We start from the raw sequence: 21940 nt of genomic DNA, 5'->3' as shown, positions 1-21940 counted from the left end.
AGTCTATCAGACATATTTTCAAGTCGAACCATCTTGGTTTAGGTCATTTCTAACTTGCCATAGCAATAAACCCAGTGGTCCATTCTGCTTTCATTCATTTTGCTCCGAAAATTCCGAGTTCGGACCCCCGGTTTAGTCACAAAAGTGCAGGGGAAACAACATACCATGAATATGAATTTCAGCAAGATGATGAAAAATGTATAAAACTACTTTAAAATCTTCCCCTGCATAACTCCATGAATCAAACAAGTAATAGCGAGCCGAGAAAGGGAACAAAGAAAAATAAACAAGCCCCATTTCTCCAAGACATACAGTTCTAAGCCTTTGAGATTTTGATCCTACAAAAAAATGGCTAACTGCTGGTGAAACGATGTTGTCTCATATGTCATAATCTATATCGGTTATGTTCTGGGCCGTGGAGCGTTTCACAAGTTGTCCTTCTTCATTATATCTATCAAGGTTTTCACATGGAGCTGGGAAGATAGTACCGATTACGCGGCCTTGAATGAAGGCACACTGGAATATGTGTTTCTTCTTGTACGTTAACCCCACGGACATATCCCTAAACGTCACGTTTCTGATAGGAATATCTTCACTACCATGTATACGAACGGGAACACGGACTCCTTGACCATGTATCCCCGTGAAGCTTATGTCCTTAACTATTGGGAGGGCTTTTGGGTCGAAATCATCATCAGGGTGCTCATTATAATCTGTCTTGATAACAATTCCGACTCGGACATTATCAAATGTTATGTTTCGGTATGTTATATGTCTAACATATCCACCTCTTCCAGTGGCAGTCTTGATTCGAACTGCACGTCGGGAACTCCAGACAAGGAGGTTTTCGATGGTGACATCAGATACCCCACCGGACATCTCACTGCCGATTGAAATGCCAGCACTGTCGTATAGTTCAGTCAAGACAGAATTCAGTTTGTAAGATTATAACAGACACGATACTTTACAGCACAGGAAGGAAACATGAACTGGAAGATCTAGATTAATATGTAATGCATGCATGAATTTGTTAAGCTGGCACTGTCACATGGTTCATGAAATAAAAGGTTCATAAAGTTCGAGAAACTTCACCTGACCATAGAGCGTACGATGAGGTTTCGAATAAGAATGTTTCTCGAAGGTCGAGCGTAAGCTATGCCATACTGATCCCATCCACTCTTTATCGCAATTGCATCATCTCCGACACTTATGTAACAATCCTCAATTACTACATCCTCACACGAATCTGTTCATAGCATGGAAAAGAATTGTGTCGGAATTTAGCTACTGTAAGTTCTCATAGAGAAAAATCGAACCCGTTTTGTTCCTACTTACCAGGATCGATTCCATCAGTATTTGGGGCTTCACGTACAGGAGCCAGGATGGTAACGTTCCTGACTGTTACATTCTTGCAGTCATACAGATGAAAAGTCCAAAAGGGAGAATCACGTAATGTTATATTTGCGATTACGATGTCACTGGACCACATAATTTGCATGAGTGGACCTCTTGTGTGGTTGAGTAGCTTTTGCCGAAACTTTTTCCACCATGATTGACCCTGCCCATTTATGGTACCATTATCCCCTGTTGAATTGTCGAAACAAGTAAAACATAAGACTCGGTCAGCAATAAATAACCGTAGCAGAAGAAAGTTCTCGATGTTCGATTATCAGAATCACGCATACACAAGAAACTCACCCGATTTCTAAGAGCTTAAGAGTCAAAAGGTTAAGCAAATCAAATCTACATCACACGTACTATTAGACCGGACTTTGGTAAGGGATACAAAAAAAAGGTTTATTCGCCACTCAGATTAAGGTTCTTAACAGACCGATAAATCTTACTTTAATAGAATGATTCCGGTAACATAGATTCTACCATAAGTTCAGTGTAATTCTTTTACCAAATATCACACCAAGTAGTAAGTTCGAAATTATAGAATGCTGTGGTCAGCAAGGATGAATATACCAATTGAAAAGGGTCTATTTTACAAGCCTCATCCACGCTTTAACACAAATGACTTGAGGAGAAAACATTAGAGGAATGACTTCAAAACAGAAACTAGAGCTCACACGTATTGGGCGAAGAAACTAACCAGTTATAACGACATCTTTGAGGTTTTGACCATGGATTAAACTTCCATACCGAGGTCCATGATGCTCTCTTCCATACCCATATGAAGGCAACGGAGGCATTAATGGCCATTGCTTCTCATCCTGTATAACATACATAAATGAAAACACATCCAAAATAAGCAATACATATTGTAATTCTCATACAACAGCCACAAGATGAAGCCACCGGTTTCCAGAGTCTTAATCAAAATGGTCACATAAATAACTTCAAACAATGACAAATTACCAAATGACTAAAACATAAACTAACATCATAATACATAAACTAACATCATAATCATCATACTAGCACAATGTGGAAGTTTAGGAATTGGTAAAATGATTATGAATTCCCTTGATAATATGATCATCATACATGTTTATACTAAGTTATAAGACCCCTCCATCACCATTCACAGCCTATAACAACTAAAAATGTCAAATTATTAGCTTGAAAATTCAATCATTGGCTTGTTTTAGTGAGATTCACATTCAAGTGGTAGCATTCTCTCACATAAATGACATCATGGGTTCAAGTCTAACTGCACGGAAACTCTTTAGTTTCACATGGTTTCACCTGTTACTACAAGACACTCAACTCTGTCAACCTGATAGGATTCTCGGTAGAGTTAGGAGACAGAACCTTGACCGGGGACACGGTTCACCTGTTAGTATAAAACACTCAACTCTGTCAACCTAATATGAGTCTCGGTAAAGTAGGGAAACAAAACCCTGACAGGAGACATGGTTTCACTTGTTACTACAAGAAACTCAACTCTAACAACCCAATAAGAGTCTCGGTAGAGTTAGGAGATAAAACTTCGACCGGGAACATGGTTTCACCTGTTACTACATCACAATGCTGTCAACCTACAATAGTCTCAGTAGAGTCAGGAGACCAAACCTCAACCTAGGACACGGTTTCACCTGTTACTACAGGACACTCAACTCTGTCAAACCTAATAGGAGTCTCGATAGAGTCGGGAGACAAAAGCTCAAAAGGGACACAGTTTCACTTGTTACTGCAAAACACTCAACTTTGTCCACCTAACAGGAGTCTCTGTAGAGCCGGGGGACAAAACCTCAACCGGGGATATAGTTTCACCTGTTACTACATGAAACACAACTCTGTCATCCTATCAGGAGTCTCGGTAGAGTCGGGAGACAAAACCTAGACAGCGACATGGTTTCACCTGTTACTACAAGACACTCGACTCTATCAACCTGACAGTATTCTCAGCAGAATCGGGAGACAAAACCTCCACCAAGGATATAGATTCAACTGTTACTACAAGACACTCAACTCTAGCATCCTGACAGGATTCTCGACAGAGGCGGGAGACAAAACCTCGACCGAAGACATAGATTCACCTGTTACTACAAGATGCTCAACTGTGTCACCCTATCGGAGTCTAGGCAGAGTCGAAACAAAACCCCGACCAGAGACAGTACTAGATTTGTAACCCTCAACAATACTTATCAGTTAATGAATTCAACAAAAAGATCGATTCAAAGGGTGAATAAAAACACCAACCTGGATTCCAAGAATCTCAGCATCCTCAGCTAAGAACAGAGTCATATGACTAGTGAGGTTAAACGGCGCCGTAAGCCACTTCCCAGGCGGCACATTGAGTTGCCCACCACCGCCTCTCTTCCCAAGCTTTGAGATCGCCAATACAGCCCTTTCAAACGCCGCCGTATTCAACGTCTTACCATCCCCAACACCGCCGAAATCAGTCAAATTAAACGCAAGAGGCCGCATCTTTGGCATAGGCCGACTCAACCCGGTTTTTACCGAAACTGAAATCCCCGCCCCAATAATTTTCCGCTGCCATATAAAAACCGAACCGAAAGCAACGATCCATAAGAGAATAAAGAGAGTTCGATATGAAGAAAGGAACGCCGCAACCAATCTCTTAAACTGAAACCGCCCCACCGGCAACGTCTCCATCATTTTCGGGGTTTTTTATGGGCTCAAGAAGCGGGTTTGGATTTGGAACATGGAAAAGAAGGATATTTTTGTATGATTTGAGCTTAAAACGCAAATGGGTGTATGTTTTTTGGGTGAAATGTTAATAATTTTCATTGTTGCTGGTGAATTTCGTTGTTGAATTTCGTTAATAATATATTAAATTACTACGGGAAATAGAAAAGATAAGAGGGGACCTATGAAAAGGCCTTTGTACCCCAAAGGAAAAGGCATCTATGTAAGGATTTGTTTCACTCTGCCATTAACATGTTCGCTTAAAAGATTAAATTTTTCTTTATGGATTGAAAAAGGGGTGAAAAAAATGGTGAATTACTGCATAAAATGTTGGTTTTTGGTTTTGGGATTGTTCAACCAATTGAAGAACTGAAATTTGAGGTCTTTTTAAGGCAATCAGAAGCAAATGTAAATAATTTTATTTAGTTGGTGAATAGTTTATAGTTAAAGATTTATAATTTGTCCAGTTAATGAAGGGAATTTTAAAAAAAAATTTTAATCGGGTGAATTTTTTTAAAATATATTTATAAAAAATTTCAAACCATAAAAAATTGATCAATTATTTTTTTGAAATAGTAAAATCGAGTTTTTATAAACTGTGGTGTTAAGCACAAGTTTCACTAAATGTGCTATTTTAAAAAAAAATTTATTCTGGGTTTGAATTTAATTTTATAAAAAATGTATAAAAAGTTATAATAATATTTTTATTTTGCAAAATATTAAATTTTTAATTACTTTTTTCAACTGAATTTTTGTTAAATAAAAAAAATCCGAAAACATAAATCTTGAGCCAGAAAACAAAAACAAGATTTAACCGTTTAAATTAGAGAGTTAAATCATTTATAAGATTTTTAAAAAAAATTAACTAATAATAATTTAAAAAGTGAAATATTAAAAATAAAAAATTGTTATATATAGGAAAAAAAACCAATAATGAAAATGAACTAAAACATAAAAAAGAACATTTTTTTATTGTTTAAAAAAAACAAAAAAATTAAAATATAAATTTAAGAAATTTTATTTTTCCCACTCCAACTAATTTCTATTTAATAATTATTTTTATTTTTATTTTTATTTTTGTCAAAGTTAAGCACTACTTTTAAAAAGTACTTTTTGACCCAAAAACGCCAAAAATACCTTTAAGCAAAAGCTAAAATTTCTTACTCTTGCTTTTGGCTAAAAAGTGTTTTTATAAAATATTTTTTTGTCCTAAAATCATTTTTGAAAAATTCAAAAGTTTCTTATTTAACATTATATTTATCTCAAAAGTAAATTTTATCTCCAAAGTATTTGTTAGAAAGAATGCTAAACTGAGTTTGGATTTAATAGGCTCATTGTCCTTACCCAAAACCATTAACCAAAGGGTAAATTACACCATTATTTACTAAACTATGAATAAATTTTCATTTTGGCCACTTAACTAAAAAAAATTACAATTCAATCATTGAACTATCTAGAAGTTTTCATTTAAGTCATTGAACTATTCAAAAGCTTTTATTTAAGTTACTGGGATGCTAAGTTTTTTTTTAAGTTCTACAATGAGCTTTAAATGACAATTCAGCAATTGGTATGGTGGATTAGTACTCATTGGCGAGTAAAAGAACATACCTTAGATTCAATTTGATCCGATGGTCAGTGTTGGAGATCAAATAAAAAAATTGTTTAAATTTTGGTTCGCAGATTCGCGACGTCCAAAGTTGTTTCATGAAAAAAAAAACTAAATTATATAAGAGAAGGGGCAAGAGAGCTTTCAATTTGTGCAAGCAGTGTGAATAGAGAAAGCCGGATAACATCAATTTTAACAATTTAGTGACTTAAATGAAAACTTTTGAATAATGCGGTGACCAAAATGAAAACTTAACTATAATTTAGTGATGAATGGTATAATTTACCCTAAACCAAAACAAAGTCACACAAACTTCCTATCTTTTTACACGTGTAAATCTACCATTGGCTGTCTTGTTGCCTTTTGTTCCACCTCTGACAATCTATCATCAGTGTTTTTTCCCCCATATTTTCCTAACCAGATAAAGTAGTTCACTACTCATCTCTGTAAGAAACGCTTTTGCCAAAAAAAAAAACCTCCATTGAATATGGCTTTATCCATGGCTTCCACTTCATTGTCAAGCTTCTCAATAATCAGGTAAACTCGAATCTTAATCCTTTTCAAGGTGTTAATGGATACCGACTTATTTTTCTAATAATTAACTGGGTTTTTAAATAGGATTCAACCCGAAAAATTATTTTCGAGAAAAGTTACGACATTGTTACGAGGGGAAACTCGTACAAAAGCAACGAAAGGTGGAGTATCGAGTGTTTGTGAACCACTGCCTCCTGATAGACCTTTGTGGTTCCCTGGTAGCACACCTCCTGAATGGCTTGATGGCAGGTCATAGTTATATATTGTTTCATCTCATTGTTCATATAGTAATTTCAATTCTAATTTTTTTTTCATTGTTGTAGCCTTCCTGGAGATTTTGGTTTCGATCCACTTGGATTAGGTAAGCATTTTACTTTGTTGATTTGAGTATGGAAAATCTGAACTTCCGGTTTTCTTGATTTATAATCGGGAAGTTTATTTGAATTAAATCAGGTTGGTCAGTTAGATTGATTGAACTGGAAATTGAGTAGTGTATCGGTCCAAAGAAAGATATTGACTCCGTTAATTTGGGGAACGAAACAAACCGGTTGAACGGGGCAAAAAAAGACAGTTGAATCGAATTTTTAATATTTTTATAATTTTTTAATGATTTATTTAGTCAAACTGGCTCTACTGGTTGGATTGGTTAGATTGATGAATCGGTGGCTTAACACCACTAATTCAGTTATAAAAACCTTGATAATTAGTAAAAGTCTAAACATCCTATCGAGAGAAATTTAAGGGTGTTCAAACGGTCAATTTAATTATTATCTTAATTGAATTACCATTATTTGAATTAACCAAAATTCTATAAACGATTAATCATCAATCAAATCAAAGTATATACAATCCTTAGATAGAAATTCTAAAACTCTTAATTATTAAGTGAACCAAAATAGTTCGATTTAATCAGTTAATTCGATTTTAACCGATGCATACACACCCCTCGAAAAGTTTAAAAATTTCGTTTTGTGAAAGGTCAAATTAAAATTATAAAAGAATTTAGAGGTTAAAGATATAATTTCTATGTCAGAATTATTAATTTAAATTGAATTATTAACTCTTAAGAAAGGGCAAGATACAAATATTCTATTTAACTAAGGGTTAAAATAAATTGAAATTGAATTATTAATTATGGGGGAGAATACTAAAATTAATTCTAAAATTAAACTAGATTTTTTTTATATTATAGTATTTTAATAATTTTTTTTGAATTTTTAATTATATTTATTTAAATCAATCAGATAAACTAGTGATATGGTTCTAAAAACATAGGGGCAACACTAGGGCCTAAAATGGAAAACTTTCCCTTTTAAGTCTTTCAAAATTTATAAAATTTAAATAAATATAATGTAAAATTGCACATTCAACCCAAGAATAATAAATTTATGATTTACCAGATACACTAAAATGGTATGTATTTCTGCTTAGAATATACTCTCATGGTGAAAACTGCTTTATCTCTAACAAAAATGATTACCAGGTTCCGATCCAGAAACCCTAAAATGGTTCGCACAAGCCGAACTAATGCACGCAAGGTGGGCAATGTTGGCCGTGGCCGGAATCCTCATACCCGAACTACTCGAATCCTTGGGCTTCATCGACAACTTCTCATGGTACGACGCCGGCTCTAAACAATACTTCGCCGACCCCACGACCTTGTTCGTGGTTCAAATGGCATTGATGGGATGGGTCGAAGGCCGAAGGTGGGCTGACATAATTAAGCCTGGGAGTGTCGACATTGAACCCAACCTTCCCAACAAGAAGAAACCCACTCCCGACGTTGGGTACCCTGGTGGGTTATGGTTTGATCCTTTGATGTGGGGAAGAGGGTCACCGGAACCGGTGATGGTGTTGAGGACTAAAGAGATAAAAAATGGCCGCCTTGCTATGTTGGCGTTTGTTGGATTTTGCTTCCAAGCTATATATACCGGCGAAGGTCCGATTGAGAACTTGATGGCTCATATTGCTGACCCTGGTCACTGCAACGTTTTCTCGGTATTGCTCTTCTACATAACCTATTCAATTGAGTTAAACTCTAATGCAGTATATATATATATACACAAATTTAATTTGCATTCATTCAAATTAGTTGAGCGGTGTAGGAACGATATATGACATTGCATGTTTGTGTTTGCAGGCTTTCACAACACATTGATGTTCAAGTGGTATTGCAGGGACTCGATCCAAAACTTTGGTAAATATTGTTCGGTCAAATTGTAGTTTTGGTCCTTGTATTTAATTTTTGTATTCTAATTTAATATAATTTAATGTTTTTTACTATTATTGATGGTATTATACGTAGTTTAGAGCACTAACACAATTAACATAAAAAAATTAAACGATGTTAATGATTGGATTAAAATATAATATTAATAAAAGTAAAAGGATTAAATTGTATGAAATTAAAGTAGTGAGACAACCATAATTTAAACCTTTTGTTTTATTAATTGTACTCTTTTATCATGTGCATCCCATTTGAACATACTATGAACCAAAGAAACATGCCAAAATTTTGATTCCTTTTACTCCAATCATTAAAAATTTTTAAATTTCTTTTATTGATATTGTTAATATTTTTATGAGATGCCAATCAATTATACTGTGACTCAGGGGTGAATTTAGAATTTTTTTTGGTAGGGATCAAAATTAAATTATAAAAGTTTTGAGAGATCAAAATAATAATTTTATCATGTATTAACTTATGATTTTATCATTTTTAAAGGGGCTAAATAAAAATATTTTCATTATGGAAGTCAAAGTATAATTTTATAATATATAAACTTTTAATTTCATCATTTATAAAGGGACTAAAAAGTAATTTCATTAAGAATTGCAATTAAAGATGCAACTGAAATTGAAAAATAAAGTAAACTAAACTAAACTAAACTAAAATTTGGTTATATGGTTCAAAACCCTTTTCTACATCTACGAGACCTTACCCTAAGAATAATCCTCTACGAATCAACAGGACAACATGTGATTTAAATTCAACTCACTTGACATATTGTAACACTGCACCTATACTTTCATCTAGATTTACTCTCCACTAAGTCTTCTTCCCTCGAAAGCTTAGTCACAAGCTGATTAAAAGCAATTTATTTGCGATTACTATGTACCTGTAACATGTTTCTCTAATGAACAAATCAATGATCTCTATAACTCGTACATTAAAAAAAAAAACTAAACAAGTCTTAAATATACAGACAAAGTTAGAATTTTAAATATTTGATTAGTATAATTGAATAATGAAATTGTGCCTTGATAAGGCATAAAAAAAAAAAAAACTCTCTTTCGATATCTCCTTAACTAAAGTAAGTAGATTATAATAGAACTTCATAAAAGTATAGTTGCTCGATTGAAATTATCATTAATCACGACTTAAATCAAAACATGCGAATAAATAAGATAAATAGCACCACGTCCAGTTGTAAAATGAGTCATGGACGTATAGATGATAAATTTTAATGAAAAATATTAATAATGATAATAATTGAATAAAAAAATTTTAATATAAAAGAAAATAAAGATTTAATTTACAAAACCAAAATTTAAGTAAAATTTATTCACGTGTAAACTAACAACATATTTTAGCCGTACCGCAGTTAAATTATCTGTGGCTAAAAAGAATTTTTTATTCATACTGTTCTATTTTCGTAGTTACGAAGCTTGAAACAGAGATGTTTGTTTGTGACAATCCCATCCGAAATAGAAGTTAATTTCATGGTTTAATTTTGACCATAGTGTGTATACTTTTCAAACTTTCAAAATTGATCCTTTTAATTTTAATTTAAGAAACTGTAGTCATCTACTTGTTTTGTATAAGAATAATAATAAAATTGATAATACTATTAATAATTTTTTGTAAATTTTAAATATGTGACATTTTAATATTAATTGTTGATGGGCGTCAAACCACCAAATATTAATTCCTAAAATAAATATAACAATAAATTGAAATATAAAATAGTAGAGTCAAATCCACGGGGACTGAGTATCTAATTTTACCTTTTCTTGTAACCAGATTGTTGTTGCGGTCACAGTCTTTCCCACGACTTGTGCGTAGTAGTGCTAAAAAAAATGGGAGTTTTAAATTGATTAAGATAATAAAATAAGGAAATACAAAAAAAATATATATTCGAAAATACAAAAACAAATTTTAAAAAATAAAATAAATGAATAAATAAAATATTTTTTAAGCTTAGCCTTAGCCTTGGTGTACTCCAATCTTGAATCGGTCCTTGAAATAGATTTTTCCTTCCAAGCGATAAGCTGATTATAGCAATTGAGGATCCCTCAAACCGTCAACTCTTCCTCTCGTAGTCGATCCCGGTATCACCTACAAATCGACCCTTGTCAAATTTCCAATCACGTGGCACGTGCCTGTAATTTAAGATTTCGATAGCCTTGGAATCTGAAAAGCCCAACTCGAATTAACAGACTCAACCGTGTGGGTCGTTTAAATCCAATCAATATCTCCCTTGACGAAATCCAACTAGCTTTTTCCAATTAAACACACTAATTTGTTCGCGGGATTTTGAATACAGCACTGTCGACACAACTTCCCAACTGTACGCCAAACAATTACAACCCAACGCGCACTTTTTGAATTGAAATCGAATCAACTTTTAAGGGATGAATTTGTACTATCTCATATATCGGAGAGATAGCGAATACCGAATTGCAAAGTATTTAGTGCAGGTTCATATCTCACGATTTCTTTGTCAAGGTGATAACCGGGTTAAGGCTAAAAAGAGTTTAGTTAATCATGAAAAAAATTATGTTTTGAGAGTAGTTTTATGGAATTGTGAAAGGTGGAAAGGGAAAGGGCCTTGGAAGGAAATTAAACCAAAAAATTAAAGAAAAAAAATTGAAAGAACAAAATATGTGTGACACAGGAAGGAAGAAAAAAAAGAAAAAAAATAAGAATTTATTAAATGTGAAATGCGAAGTGTGTTCAATTGGATGCAGCCACTAGGTAGTTATACTTATTTTTAGTGCTAAAATTTAGTTAGATTTTTTCTAAATATTATCATTAAATAATTCTAAATATTATTACTAAATAATTCAAAATTTTAAAATCAAATTTAAACTAGAATTTAAACTAATTATAGAGTTGTAACAACATAAAAAATCATTCACTCTTTATCCAGCCACTTAAAAAAAATCCTCAACCCTTCAATCTTCATCCAATCATCTTTGAATCTTCAATCTTTCAATCAAGCCCTCTTCTTCGTTTTTTTGTTCCAATGTAACCTTTTTTTTTGTAAGAGTTTCAATTCAGCACACTAATTTCATTCCTGATAAAAAATTTAAATTTAATAGCATTTTATTTAATAATTAGCAAAAAATAAATATATTAAAAATACGAATTTATCTTGCTACCAATTGTTTATTAAAAAATTAAAATATAATTGATAACATAGACTTGAGTTTAACAAAATTTAATTAATAATGCTACCAATAGGATTTTAATTTTTTTTAAATAGATACAATCACAATTACAAAAGAAATCTGTCTAATCAACTAGAAAGAAAACCAACTCAATATAAACCATAATAGGTTAAAAATCGAAATATATTCAAACTTAGACCATAATAAATCTGTACAGTACCCACATATGGTAAAACTTAAGCCTAAATTAATTTAGAGTTTAGGGAAAAAACTCACACATAATAATTAGATATAATAAGACTCGAACTTGGACATTCGAAGTCCAAGAACATTAGCTTTTAGTAATAGTATGAATACTTCATTGACATACAATTTTAAATATTATAAATTTCACTTAAACTTAAAATAACCTGAAAATAACTCATATATAGCAGTTGGACATAACAAAATACTCGAACTTGGACGCTAAACGCCAGAAGCTTTTATTTTAGCATCACTACCAAGGCCTCGTGGGTATTGGATTTTAATTTTTAGATTAAAATCCTGAAATTTTTTGAGAAGGACTAAATTTCAAGAATCCAAAAAGTACGAGGATTATGGGAGGAATTAGACCTAATTTCAGTAACAGTGTATACGCCGTCACCTCCATTAATAGCTAAAAGCAGGCCACTGTTTCACCTATCATCGACCACCCTCGTCGTTGAAAACCGCCATGGAAATTCCCCTATGGTTAGAATCAAACCCAAATGACGAAACTGCATCATTTCAATCCCTCCACTCAATGCCATACCAAACTGTTACTATCCCCAAATTAAGCTAATGAGTACCAAACTATCCAAACAAAAATCACTTGCAGAAAACCACACCACCAGGAGACAGCTCTCTTCAATCACAGAGGCCAAGCACAGCCATTCCCCACCAATTCAGTAATGGCCACCACCGTCCCAGTTTTTGCTTTGTTTCTATCTCTTCTCATTCTCCCAACCCTCCCAACCCTTTGTTCTTCACAATCCGATGCTTATTCCCTTTCGAAGTTCAAGAAATCATTGAAAAATGGTGATTCCAAGTTGAAAAATTGGGTTCCAGGTTCATCATCTTGTAGGAAAAAATGGATTGGTGTTATGTGTGATGGGGAAACCATAATTGGTCTTCATTTAACGAGTTTGGGTCTTTCTGGTTCGGTTGATGTTGAATCTTTGCTTAAACTTCGTAGTTTAAGGACCATTAGTTTGGTGAAGAACATGTTTGAAGGATCGATCCCAGAGTTGAATAAACTCGGTGCTTTAAGAGCTATTTATTTATCGAACAATCAATTCACCGGTGAGATACCAAATGACTATTTTGAATCAATGGGATCGTTGAAAAAAGTATGGTTGAATCAAAACAAATTCAGTGGTAAAATTCCAGATTCGTTGATGCAATTACAGAATCTCGTGGAATTACATTTAGAAGGGAATCGATTTTCCGGGAAAATCCCGTCGTTAAAATACCCAAATGTTATGAAATCACTTGATTTAAAAGGTAATAAACTCGATGGTAAAATCCCAGAAAGTTTTTCGAAATTTAATGCTTCTGTATTTGAAGGTAACAATGAACTTTGTGGGAAACCATTAGAGAAACATTGTGATACAGCTGATTCAAGAAAAGTTCAACAAGAAAATGAAAAACAAGAAGAACCAGATTCACCACCACCATCATCATCACAATCAAATGCCACGGTGGTTATCTCCGCCGTGACACTGGTGGCGCCATTATTTCAACGAATCGTGAAGATGAGTTAACGAACCACCATAGTTCTAGTAGGGAACCATTAAGGCAAGGTAACAACTTACCTGAGTCAACTCGGCAAAAGCCATTGGAATCGAGTCGAAAGAGTTGTCCTGAAGGGAAAATCAAACGTGGGTCGTCACAAAAAGGGAATAAAAATGGGATGGCTGATTTGGTAGTGGTGAATGAAGAAAAGGGTAGTTTTGGGTTACAAGATTTGATGAAAGCGGCGGCGGAAGTGTTGGGGAGCGGTGGATTGGGGTCGGCTTATAAGGCGGTGATGGGGAATGGAGTGGCGGTAGTGGTGAAAAGGATGAGGGAGATGAATAGGTTAGGGAAAGATGGATTTGAAACTGAAATGCAAAGATTTGGGGCTCTTAAACATCCTAATGTGTTGACGCCATTAGCGTACCATTTTAGAAGAGAAGAGAAGCTTATTGTTTCACAGTACATGCCTTCTGGTAGCTTGTTATACGCTTTGCATGGTATGTGAATATCATCTTCATCTTTGATTATTTTTCATTTTCATAATTGCATCATACGTCCCAAAATTATAGCTTGGATTCTAATTTGGTCCCCAAAACTATCAGTATCATGTTAAATACTAACTTAGACCTAATTCAAAGAATATTTGAAACATATAGATTGAATTTTAAATATATGTGTTTGTACCATATGGATAGCTTGAATCTGACATGTTAAAAAACAGTTAATATCATTAAAATTTATGAAGATTTTTTTTTTAAGACTTCAACTCCAAGCTGTCTATTTAGTAAATGCAGGTGTTTAAAATTCGATTCACATGCATAAGATTCAAACTGGCATTTTATGCAAGGGGATGAATTGAAAACTTTTTGTTAGGGTAGTAGAGATAAAATTATTAATTTTGAGAAGTTAAAGTGAAAAAAATTGTATTGAAAGTGTTTAATTTTGGATTATTAATTTTTTAGAGGGTCAAAATGCAATTTTCACCATGAGAATCTAAGATGGTGTGCACTCTGGAGTGTAGGTAGGAGGAGGAAGTGGCATTGGTGTATGATAAATTTATATTTTAGCACTTTTAAAAATTATAAATTTATAAGTTAATATAATGGTAAAATTGTAATTTAGCTCCCTTAAATTCATTATTCATTTCTAGTGCCTAAATAAATTTTCTAGCTTCACCCCTAGATCCACCCTTGCTTTAATGCATAAGTTAATATAATAGTAAAATTACACTTTGGCCTCCTAAAATTTATTATTTATTTCTAACCACCTAAAATAATTTTCTAACTTCACCCCTAGATCCGTCCCTACTTTAATGACTAAGTTGATAGCTAAGCTCACGTAAGAACTTGATTGATACAATACTAATATTTTAAGGACTCAAACAGAATGTTTCAAAATTTAAGATTAAATTCAAAATCCGACCAATTTTTAAGGACATCCGATACAATTAACTCTTTTATATTTCTACCAAAATTCAAAAACTAATGTGTTGTTTTTATTATTTGAAGGTGATCGAGGGGTGTTTCATGCAAAATTAAACTGGTCCAATCGTTTGAAAATCATAAAGGGAATAGCTCAAGGACTTGGTTACATTCACACACAATTAAAAATCTACGAGGTCCCCCATGGTAACCTTAAAGCCAGTAATGTCCTTTTAACCGAAACCTACGAACCCAAGCTAAGTGATTATGGTTTCTACTCTTTGATTGATTCCGACAAAGTCACCCAAGTGTTATTTGCTTATAAGTCCCCCGAATATCTTCAATCCCAAAAAATTTCCCCCAAATCCGACATCTATTGTCTCGGCATCATCCTCCTCGAAATCGTCACGGGCAAGTTCCCTTCACAATACCTAAACACTGGTAACGGCGGGATCGATATTGTGCAATGGGCGCAATCATCAATATCTGAGGACCGTGTTGAAGAACTGGTCGATCCTGAGATATTGTCCGCTTCTTCGGATTCGATTAATCAAGTGGTGAGTATCATTCGAATTGGAGTTGCTTGTGTTGAAAGTAATCCCGATCAACGGTTAACCATGAACGAAGTTATTTGTAAGATACTAGAAGTTAATTGAATCTTCGTTTGGTGTACATAAAAAAAATGTTGAGATTTCCGGCAACAATGGACGTCGGAGATTAATCCAAGGAATTAGATATATTAGAGTTTTTAATACGATATTCTTATTTAGTTCTATCCATGAACTCAAATTAATATATATACTACTAATAATATTTAACAATGTAAATACTTCCGATCTTTTCTCTTCAATGCTCAAATTTGTAATTTTTTTTAATATTTTTCGATGCTGTCTCTACACATTTTATATCATTCATTTTTTGTTGTTCGTATCAGTTAAGTTGACGAATTTTATTTTTATTGACTAAAGGACTTGAGATAGCGATAGAAAATTTTGTTGAAATCAAATAATAAAAACAAATTAAAAATGTTCTCACAAAATAAAAGGCTTAATTTACGATTTGGCTCTTGAAGTATACTCATTTTTCCATTTTGATATCTAAGCTTTTTTTTAGCTCAATTTAGTACTTAAAGTGCACTCGCTTCTCAATTTGGTACTTAAAGTATGCCCTCCATATATTTTTAATTCATTTTCAACATAGGCTAAAAACAAGGATGGTGACCAATCACATAGTGACACGTTGTGACTTTTTGTAAAAAAATAAGTTTTTCTTTTATCAAATATATATAAACATTAAAAAATATAAAAATATATATTAAAAATAAGTTTTTTTTAACGTCTATTAAAGATGGACTAAAAGATATAATGGAGACATGCTTTACGCACCAAATTCAAAAGCGAGTGTACTTTAACTTTAGGTCTCAAATTGAGCAAAAAAAAAATTTAGGTACCAAAGTAGAAAAATTAGTATACTTTAAGAGCCAAATCATGAATTAAGTTAAAATAAAATAAACCTTTCTTTAAAGGGGAACCGATTCTTGCCCAGTTGTTAAACAGAGGGAATATAGGATTGAATTGTGGTTTTAGCCCTTCTATTATGATAAAATTTGATATTTGATCCTTATTCTTTAATTTGAAATAATTTAACCCTTTTACTTTTATAATATTATTAGTAAGTCAAAATCGATAATACTATTAGCTGCAAACGGCCTATTAAGTATTAAACAGACGTGTAAATTTATCATTGGCTTAAACATAGTAATCGGATTTCATGTCATCACTTTAATATAGATAGACCAAATTACGACAAATAAAGTAAAAGAAATAAACCCTAAATTTAAACATAATAGAAGGACTAAAACTGTAATTAGACCAGGAATATAGATGTCCTTTTAAATCAACTTCCCAACAAGCTAGGACATTCTCTAAAAGCAACCCAAAGTTCTGGACATTATAAAATTCATTTCAAAGCTAAAGACATCAACAGTTGTGTATTAAATAATCTTTCCTTCCATTTCATTTCTTCAACAAAGTTCAAAGTTTCCTTAATACCTGCTAATTTTCTCGACAATTCAATTAAGTCCCAATTTTTTGGGGGCATGGATTTCAATGAAAATCGGCCAATTGTTTGTGATAATGGAACAGGTTATGTCAAGGTTAGTGTCTCTCACCAACACTGTCTTTCATGATTATGCACTTTTTGATTTTTTTTTGGGGGGGGGGCTAGTTTTGGTGGTGATGATGCTCCGTGCGTGGTTTTTCCAAGCATTGTAGGTCATCTGCGAAACAGACATGTCATGTTCGGGATTGGACAGAAAGATGTGTACTTATGATACGAAGCGCAAACGAGGCGAGGGATGCTCGGATTGAGTTACCCGATCGAGCATGGGATAGTGAGAGATTGGGAAGCAATGGAGAAATTTTGGGAGCATGCATTTGATAATGAGCTTAGAGTTAACATTGATGAACATCCGGTTCTCTTAACAGAGGCTCCATTGAATCCTAGAAATAATAGAGAAAAAATGGTGGAAATCATGTTCGAAGCTTTCAATATCCCGGCAACATATATAACTATTCAAGCGGTCTTATCACTCTACACCAGCAGCTGAACCACCAGTTCGAATCTTAAAACACTTGAACCTTATAAACGACAACTAATGAATGGTATCGTGATTGATGCAAGAGTTGTGATGGACTCAAGTGAAGGAGTCACCCATGTAGCCCCTATCTATGAAGGTTATGCACTCCATCACGCTATCCATCAGAGCGACCTAGCAGAAAAGGACCTAACTGCCTACCTTACCAAGATCTTGGCCCAAGAAGGTTACATTTTCACAACATTGGCAGAACAAGAAATTGTTCGGGACATAAAAGAACAGCTTTCATACGTGGCAATGGACATCAAGAAGGAACCTGATGTATCAAGGGAAACTTCAGAGCTCGATAGGCAATACGAGTTGCCAGATGGCCAAAGTCCTAACTATCGGAGCTAGCAGGTTTACATGCTCCAAAATCCTATTAGACCCAAGCAGGGCAGGAATGGAATCAGGCGGTCTCCATGAGATTTTGGTGAGGTCGATAAGGGGTGACATGGATGTTAGAAGAGAGATGTTTGGAAATGTGGTGCTTAGTGGTGGCACCACTTCGATGCCAGTCTTGGCTAATAGGTTAGCTCATCAGCTCCCCAAGGGTGAGAGTCAAGGTGATTGCATCACCGGATAGGAAGTATAGTGTTTGGATTGGTGGCTCCATTTTGGCTTCTCTAAGCACCTTTGAACAGGTAGTGTAGATCTACCATGACCTGAACCCTGAACTGACCCAAAGTCGAAATTGACCTGCCGATTCATGATTCGTGCTCAAAACAACCAAGGCGAAATTGACACATACCTGAAATGATATGAACATAAAACTAGACCGACCGAACCTACACCCAGAATTGACCCGATCCAAATTGACTTGGCCTAAAATCAAGCCTCGGGTATTTTGATGAGTACTTATCTAATAAGAGATTAATTTCCTAGCAGATGTGGATTACAAAGGAAGAGTACATGGAATCCGGCTCATCTATTGTTCACATGAAATGCTTTTGAGCAACAACTAATACCTAGCATATACACAAATAAGTTCACACATTAACCAAAATTCTATAGTTCTAATGTATCCTCAGTACTTTTCACAATGTAAAGGAAATAACAAATGTACATATTTTCATAGAAATTGCTTTGAGAAAAATAGGTTCTAAGGTTTACCTACTTTTTATGGCGTAAATTTTGCTAATAATCAGCAAAACTAAAAAAGGATAATGAAACATAACTAAACACATTAAAAATTATAATCGAAAAGTTATTGTGCCATAACAAAATACGGCACCAAAGCAAACAACAACAGCAATTTCGAACAATTTTCTACTTGAATGAAATGTAATAAGAGCAAAGACAATTTCAGGTATAAATAGAAAACTTAAAAAAAACACTAAAACTTGTATTGCACATATAGGAAATTATCATACTTGCTTCTTCAGAGACCAAAAAAATAATTAACTTTCCTCTCTCCCAAGCTTTTAGCTGATACGATGTTTAGAACGGTTGAGAACCCCTTTTCACCCCTCTTCTAGCTTCTTCCTCGACCAATAACAGAGATAATGTAAGAATCTTTCATGCTATCCCACCCTCGTTTCAAATTTTGGGTCATATAATCGCACTAATATTTGCGGACATAGCATGAAAAATCTCTAACAAAATGGCGAGATCTATTAGTCGAAATCGAGAAACTCCATTCGTTTTCTCATGGAGCCCTTCAGATCTGTTGCTTCCCTTTCGGCTTTCTGTGCCTGGAAAAGGGTAAACAGACAAGCTTTTAGTATTGTGTAAGTAAATATTAACGAAACCAATTAAGCTTAGTTAATGCTATGGGGAGCTACGTGTATCTTGCTCGAATTCTTTTATTAATCATCTCGGAATAGCAAATTAGTACAGCTTTCTTTGCCAGATATAAATAAAAAGTTAAAATATTCTTCAAAAATTTAGAATATAATCCTTATACTTCTATTTCTAGGAATTTAGTCCCTCTACTTTTCAGATTTCAAAATTCAAGTCCAATTGTTAACACTATTAAATTTGTTGATGTGTAATTTTGAAATTTTAAAAAAAATCTCACTTAGTTGGCATGTAACTATGAATTTTGAAATATAAAAAGTAAAGGAACTAAATTCCAAATTTACGAAGAGTATAGGGACTAAGGCATATTTTAACCTAAATGAAAAAGTAGGCATATATTGTAAATGGAAATATCCATATAGCTTCTCATAAGATAGGTTCCATCATATAGATACGAAAACATGAAAAAGAAACCAGAATTACAAGAAGACCCCTACCCTTTTAATCTCAGCAGCCGAGACAGCAGTCATATGAGATGGAAGCTCTTCCTTTTCCAAGTCCTATATAGTGAGTACCATTTCATAAACATAAAATAACAACGTAAGACAAACCGATTCCACATTCAAATAAAAGCATGAAAAAAAGGATTGCATTTAAACAGCATACCAGCTCTCCTATTAAGACAACATTCTCCCCACGGATTACATATAGACCCAAGGGGATATCACAGTACAAATTGCCAACAATAACTCGCTCACAAGCTCCTTCTAGAACAACATTAGCTAAGAAACCGGGAAGATATAGCATCAATGATCATAATTCAACACAGTAGATGCAAATAAAGCAGTAAGCAAGGAATAAAATCAGGATGAGTTACCAAATTGATCAAACGAACGTAGTAATCCCAAAAGCTTCCGGCCATCTCTAAGCAAGACAAGGAGTTTCTCTGCAAAATATATAAAAGCCCTTATGCATGTTCTATGATATTTATTTTCAAGTGCTAGCACACATAGGACTAGATGCTTGATGGCCTATGCCAGTAAACTCCATGTCGGGGGGGCCTCAGGCCTCGCTTGGTTAAATGGTACAATTGCAACTTTAGTTCCTCCCGAACATTAATAATTCAATTTTATTCTCTTTTAGCCTCTTTGTTAAATAGATAAATTGCATTTTCGGCCCCTCTCAAACAGTAAAAGTTCAATTTGACATTTTAATACAAAAACTTTAGCTTTGCCCCCCCTTCCCAAATATTTTTTTTACTTTTATCTCACCCCGGTTTTGCTCCTACACCACGTGTAAGAGGTTATCATGATTAGGTTACACAAATGTATTCAAAACAAATGTCAAATTGTCACATGGCATTGTGAGATTTCAGCCAAAGGACCAAGATGGAACTTTCATTCAATGTTTCGATCGGTCGAAACAATGCCGAAAGCTTGTAAATTTATACCCAAAGTGAACCTCTGATCATCTTCAAAGTCTTTCTAACAAAACCAATCCATAAGCCTATGGGAAAAAAAAGAAGAAGCCTCTTTTACCTAAACAAACCCATTTCATCTAATTTTCCCCTATCTTCCAATCTAAAAAGTAATAAGTTTTACATGCAATACAATACCAATTGCTCCCAATTCTTAAAAAAAAAAATCCTAAATTCCCAAAAAAATAGAACAATCCAAGAACATAACTTCACAAAGAAAAAGAACCCCAAACTGTAAAAAAGTACACAAACATGAATAAACTGAATCAAACAGTGCATTCAACAAATCGAACAACAAATCAAAGCCAAAAAACCCCCCAAAAAAAAGATAATTTAAAGATAACAAACATAAAAAAAAAAACATTTCTAATTGCATTTTCTTATTTACTACATATAAATCAGAGAAAAAAAAGAGAGAGATTACTGTCTAGATAAGTAGCAAGAGAAGTGGAGAGAAAGATATCATCAGGGCCAGCCCAAGACATTGAAAATCAATCTTCTTTGGTACTTTTTTAAATCCCCAATTCTAAACAAATGGCATTGGATTTGGCCTCCACAATCGACACCCACCCAGTCACCAAAGTTTAAAGCTTTAAACCACTCTTCACCCACCCAAAACAAATGGAAACAAAATCAATTCGTTCCCCCCCCCCCAAATTATCTTCCTAATTAAGAATAGACCCAGAATAGATCATCACCTAAAGCAGTAAAAACCTAGATTTATTGACTAAATTATAGGAAGCGTTTATGAAGATGAAAAACAGAGAGAAAAGAGAGTTATGTTTGTTTAGGTTTAAAGCATAAAGCTTTGGTGGATCAATCATTCACATTCCTTTTTTTTTTTAAATATAATAACATTTTTAATTAATTAATTTTTATGAATTATTTTAATTGGGACAGAGTAAAAACAAAGTTAAAAACTCAGCTCAACGGCCATTTTGACTCTGGGAAACCTAAATAAAACAATTGATTAATGATTCTTTAATTTTGGGTTAATCTCATTTTGGGCTCAAATTTGGCAACTCCTTTCACATTTAAGCCTAAACTTTCTTTTATCCAAGTTAATTTTTGAAAGCTTTAAAGTTCAACCCCAATGTGAGAACAATTGTCAAGTTTAAGGTCTAACTTAGACAAAAAAAATTCAAGCTTCGATGTGGGAAAAGTTGTCAAGTTCAAACCTCAATATGAGAACAGTTATCAAATTTAGGACTTAACTTGAACTAAAAGAAAGTTCAAACTCTAATATGAGAAAAGTTGTCAAGTTTAGGTCCTAAATAATT

The 21940-nt window shown here is 33.7% G+C and overlaps 4 protein-coding genes and 1 pseudogene across 4 annotated transcripts; 3 read left to right on the top strand and 2 right to left on the bottom strand.

Annotated features, from left to right (window-relative positions):
- Positions 1-187: 187 nt before the first annotated feature.
- Positions 188-4406, bottom strand: LOC107932246 (probable polygalacturonase). The gene is made up of 5 exons (XM_016864212.2): positions 3649-4406; positions 2096-2216; positions 1336-1584; positions 1093-1246; positions 188-904 (listed from the first exon to the last, which is right to left on the bottom strand). Exons 1-5 carry the CDS (start codon positions 4066-4068, stop codon positions 379-381), a joined length of 1470 nt encoding a protein of 489 aa, XP_016719701.2. The 5' UTR covers positions 4069-4406; the 3' UTR covers positions 188-378.
- A 1664-nt stretch (positions 4407-6070) lies between these two features.
- Positions 6071-8524, top strand: LOC107932194 (photosystem I chlorophyll a/b-binding protein 6, chloroplastic). Its single transcript, XM_016864145.2, has 5 exons — positions 6071-6241; positions 6323-6487; positions 6562-6599; positions 7722-8236; positions 8379-8524. The coding sequence occupies exons 1-5, from the start codon at positions 6192-6194 to the stop codon at positions 8394-8396; spliced, it is 786 nt and encodes a 261-aa protein (XP_016719634.1). The 5' UTR covers positions 6071-6191; the 3' UTR covers positions 8397-8524.
- A 3967-nt stretch (positions 8525-12491) lies between these two features.
- LOC107932210 (pollen receptor-like kinase 3) lies at positions 12492-15464 on the top strand. The gene is made up of 3 exons (XM_041097718.1): positions 12492-13255; positions 13300-13884; positions 14896-15464. Exons 1-3 carry the CDS (start codon positions 12562-12564, stop codon positions 15462-15464), a joined length of 1848 nt encoding a protein of 615 aa, XP_040953652.1. The 5' UTR covers positions 12492-12561.
- A 1358-nt stretch (positions 15465-16822) lies between these two features.
- Positions 16823-18477, top strand: LOC107932266 (actin-100-like; annotated as a pseudogene).
- A 133-nt stretch (positions 18478-18610) lies between these two features.
- LOC107932265 (sm-like protein LSM1B) lies at positions 18611-21481 on the bottom strand. Its single transcript, XM_016864234.2, has 5 exons — positions 21085-21481; positions 20061-20129; positions 19850-19965; positions 19681-19743; positions 18611-19137 (listed from the first exon to the last, which is right to left on the bottom strand). The coding sequence occupies exons 1-5, from the start codon at positions 21143-21145 to the stop codon at positions 19060-19062; spliced, it is 387 nt and encodes a 128-aa protein (XP_016719723.1). The 5' UTR covers positions 21146-21481; the 3' UTR covers positions 18611-19059.
- Positions 21482-21940: the final 459 nt, after the last annotated feature.

Source organism: Gossypium hirsutum, chromosome D07 (assembly GCF_007990345.1).
Source record: "Gossypium hirsutum isolate 1008001.06 chromosome D07, Gossypium_hirsutum_v2.1, whole genome shotgun sequence".
Lineage (NCBI taxonomy): Eukaryota > Viridiplantae > Streptophyta > Magnoliopsida > Malvales > Malvaceae > Gossypium > Gossypium hirsutum.
The sequence above is the reverse complement of the archived record's forward strand: the minus strand, read 5'-3'. Positions and strand labels throughout refer to the sequence as shown.

Bases quoted from the DNA above. Each gene is read 5' to 3' on its own strand.
- LOC107932246 (XM_016864212.2), bottom strand. From the start codon at position 4,068: ATGATGGAGACGTTGCCGGTGGGGCGGTTTCAGTTTAAGAGATTGGTT. The intron at 1,247-1,335 runs GTAAGTAGGAAC...TGCTATGAACAG, and splicing joins TACTGATGGAATCGATCCTG to ATTCGTGTGAGGATGTAGTA. The intron at 905-1,092 runs GTGAAGTTTCTC...ACTATACGACAG, and splicing joins ATCGTACGCTCTATGGTCAG to TGCTGGCATTTCAATCGGCA.
- LOC107932194 (XM_016864145.2), top strand. From the start codon at position 6,192: ATGGCTTTATCCATGGCTTCCACTTCATTGTCAAGCTTCTCAATAATC. The intron at 6,242-6,322 runs GTAAACTCGAAT...GTTTTTAAATAG, and splicing joins TCAAGCTTCTCAATAATCAG to GATTCAACCCGAAAAATTAT. The intron at 6,488-6,561 runs GTCATAGTTATA...TCATTGTTGTAG, and splicing joins CCTGAATGGCTTGATGGCAG to CCTTCCTGGAGATTTTGGTT.
- LOC107932210 (XM_041097718.1), top strand. From the start codon at position 12,562: ATGGCCACCACCGTCCCAGTTTTTGCTTTGTTTCTATCTCTTCTCATT. The intron at 13,256-13,299 runs GTGATACAGCTG...GAAAATGAAAAA, and splicing joins GAAACCATTAGAGAAACATT to CAAGAAGAACCAGATTCACC. The intron at 13,885-14,895 runs GTATGTGAATAT...TATTATTTGAAG, and splicing joins CTTGTTATACGCTTTGCATG to GTGATCGAGGGGTGTTTCAT.
- LOC107932265 (XM_016864234.2), bottom strand. From the start codon at position 21,145: ATGTCTTGGGCTGGCCCTGATGATATCTTTCTCTCCACTTCTCTTGCT. The intron at 20,130-21,084 runs GTAATCTCTCTC...TATATTTTGCAG, and splicing joins TCTTGCTACTTATCTAGACA to AGAAACTCCTTGTCTTGCTT. The intron at 19,744-19,849 runs GTATGCTGTTTA...CTCACTATATAG, and splicing joins TTGTCTTAATAGGAGAGCTG to GACTTGGAAAAGGAAGAGCT.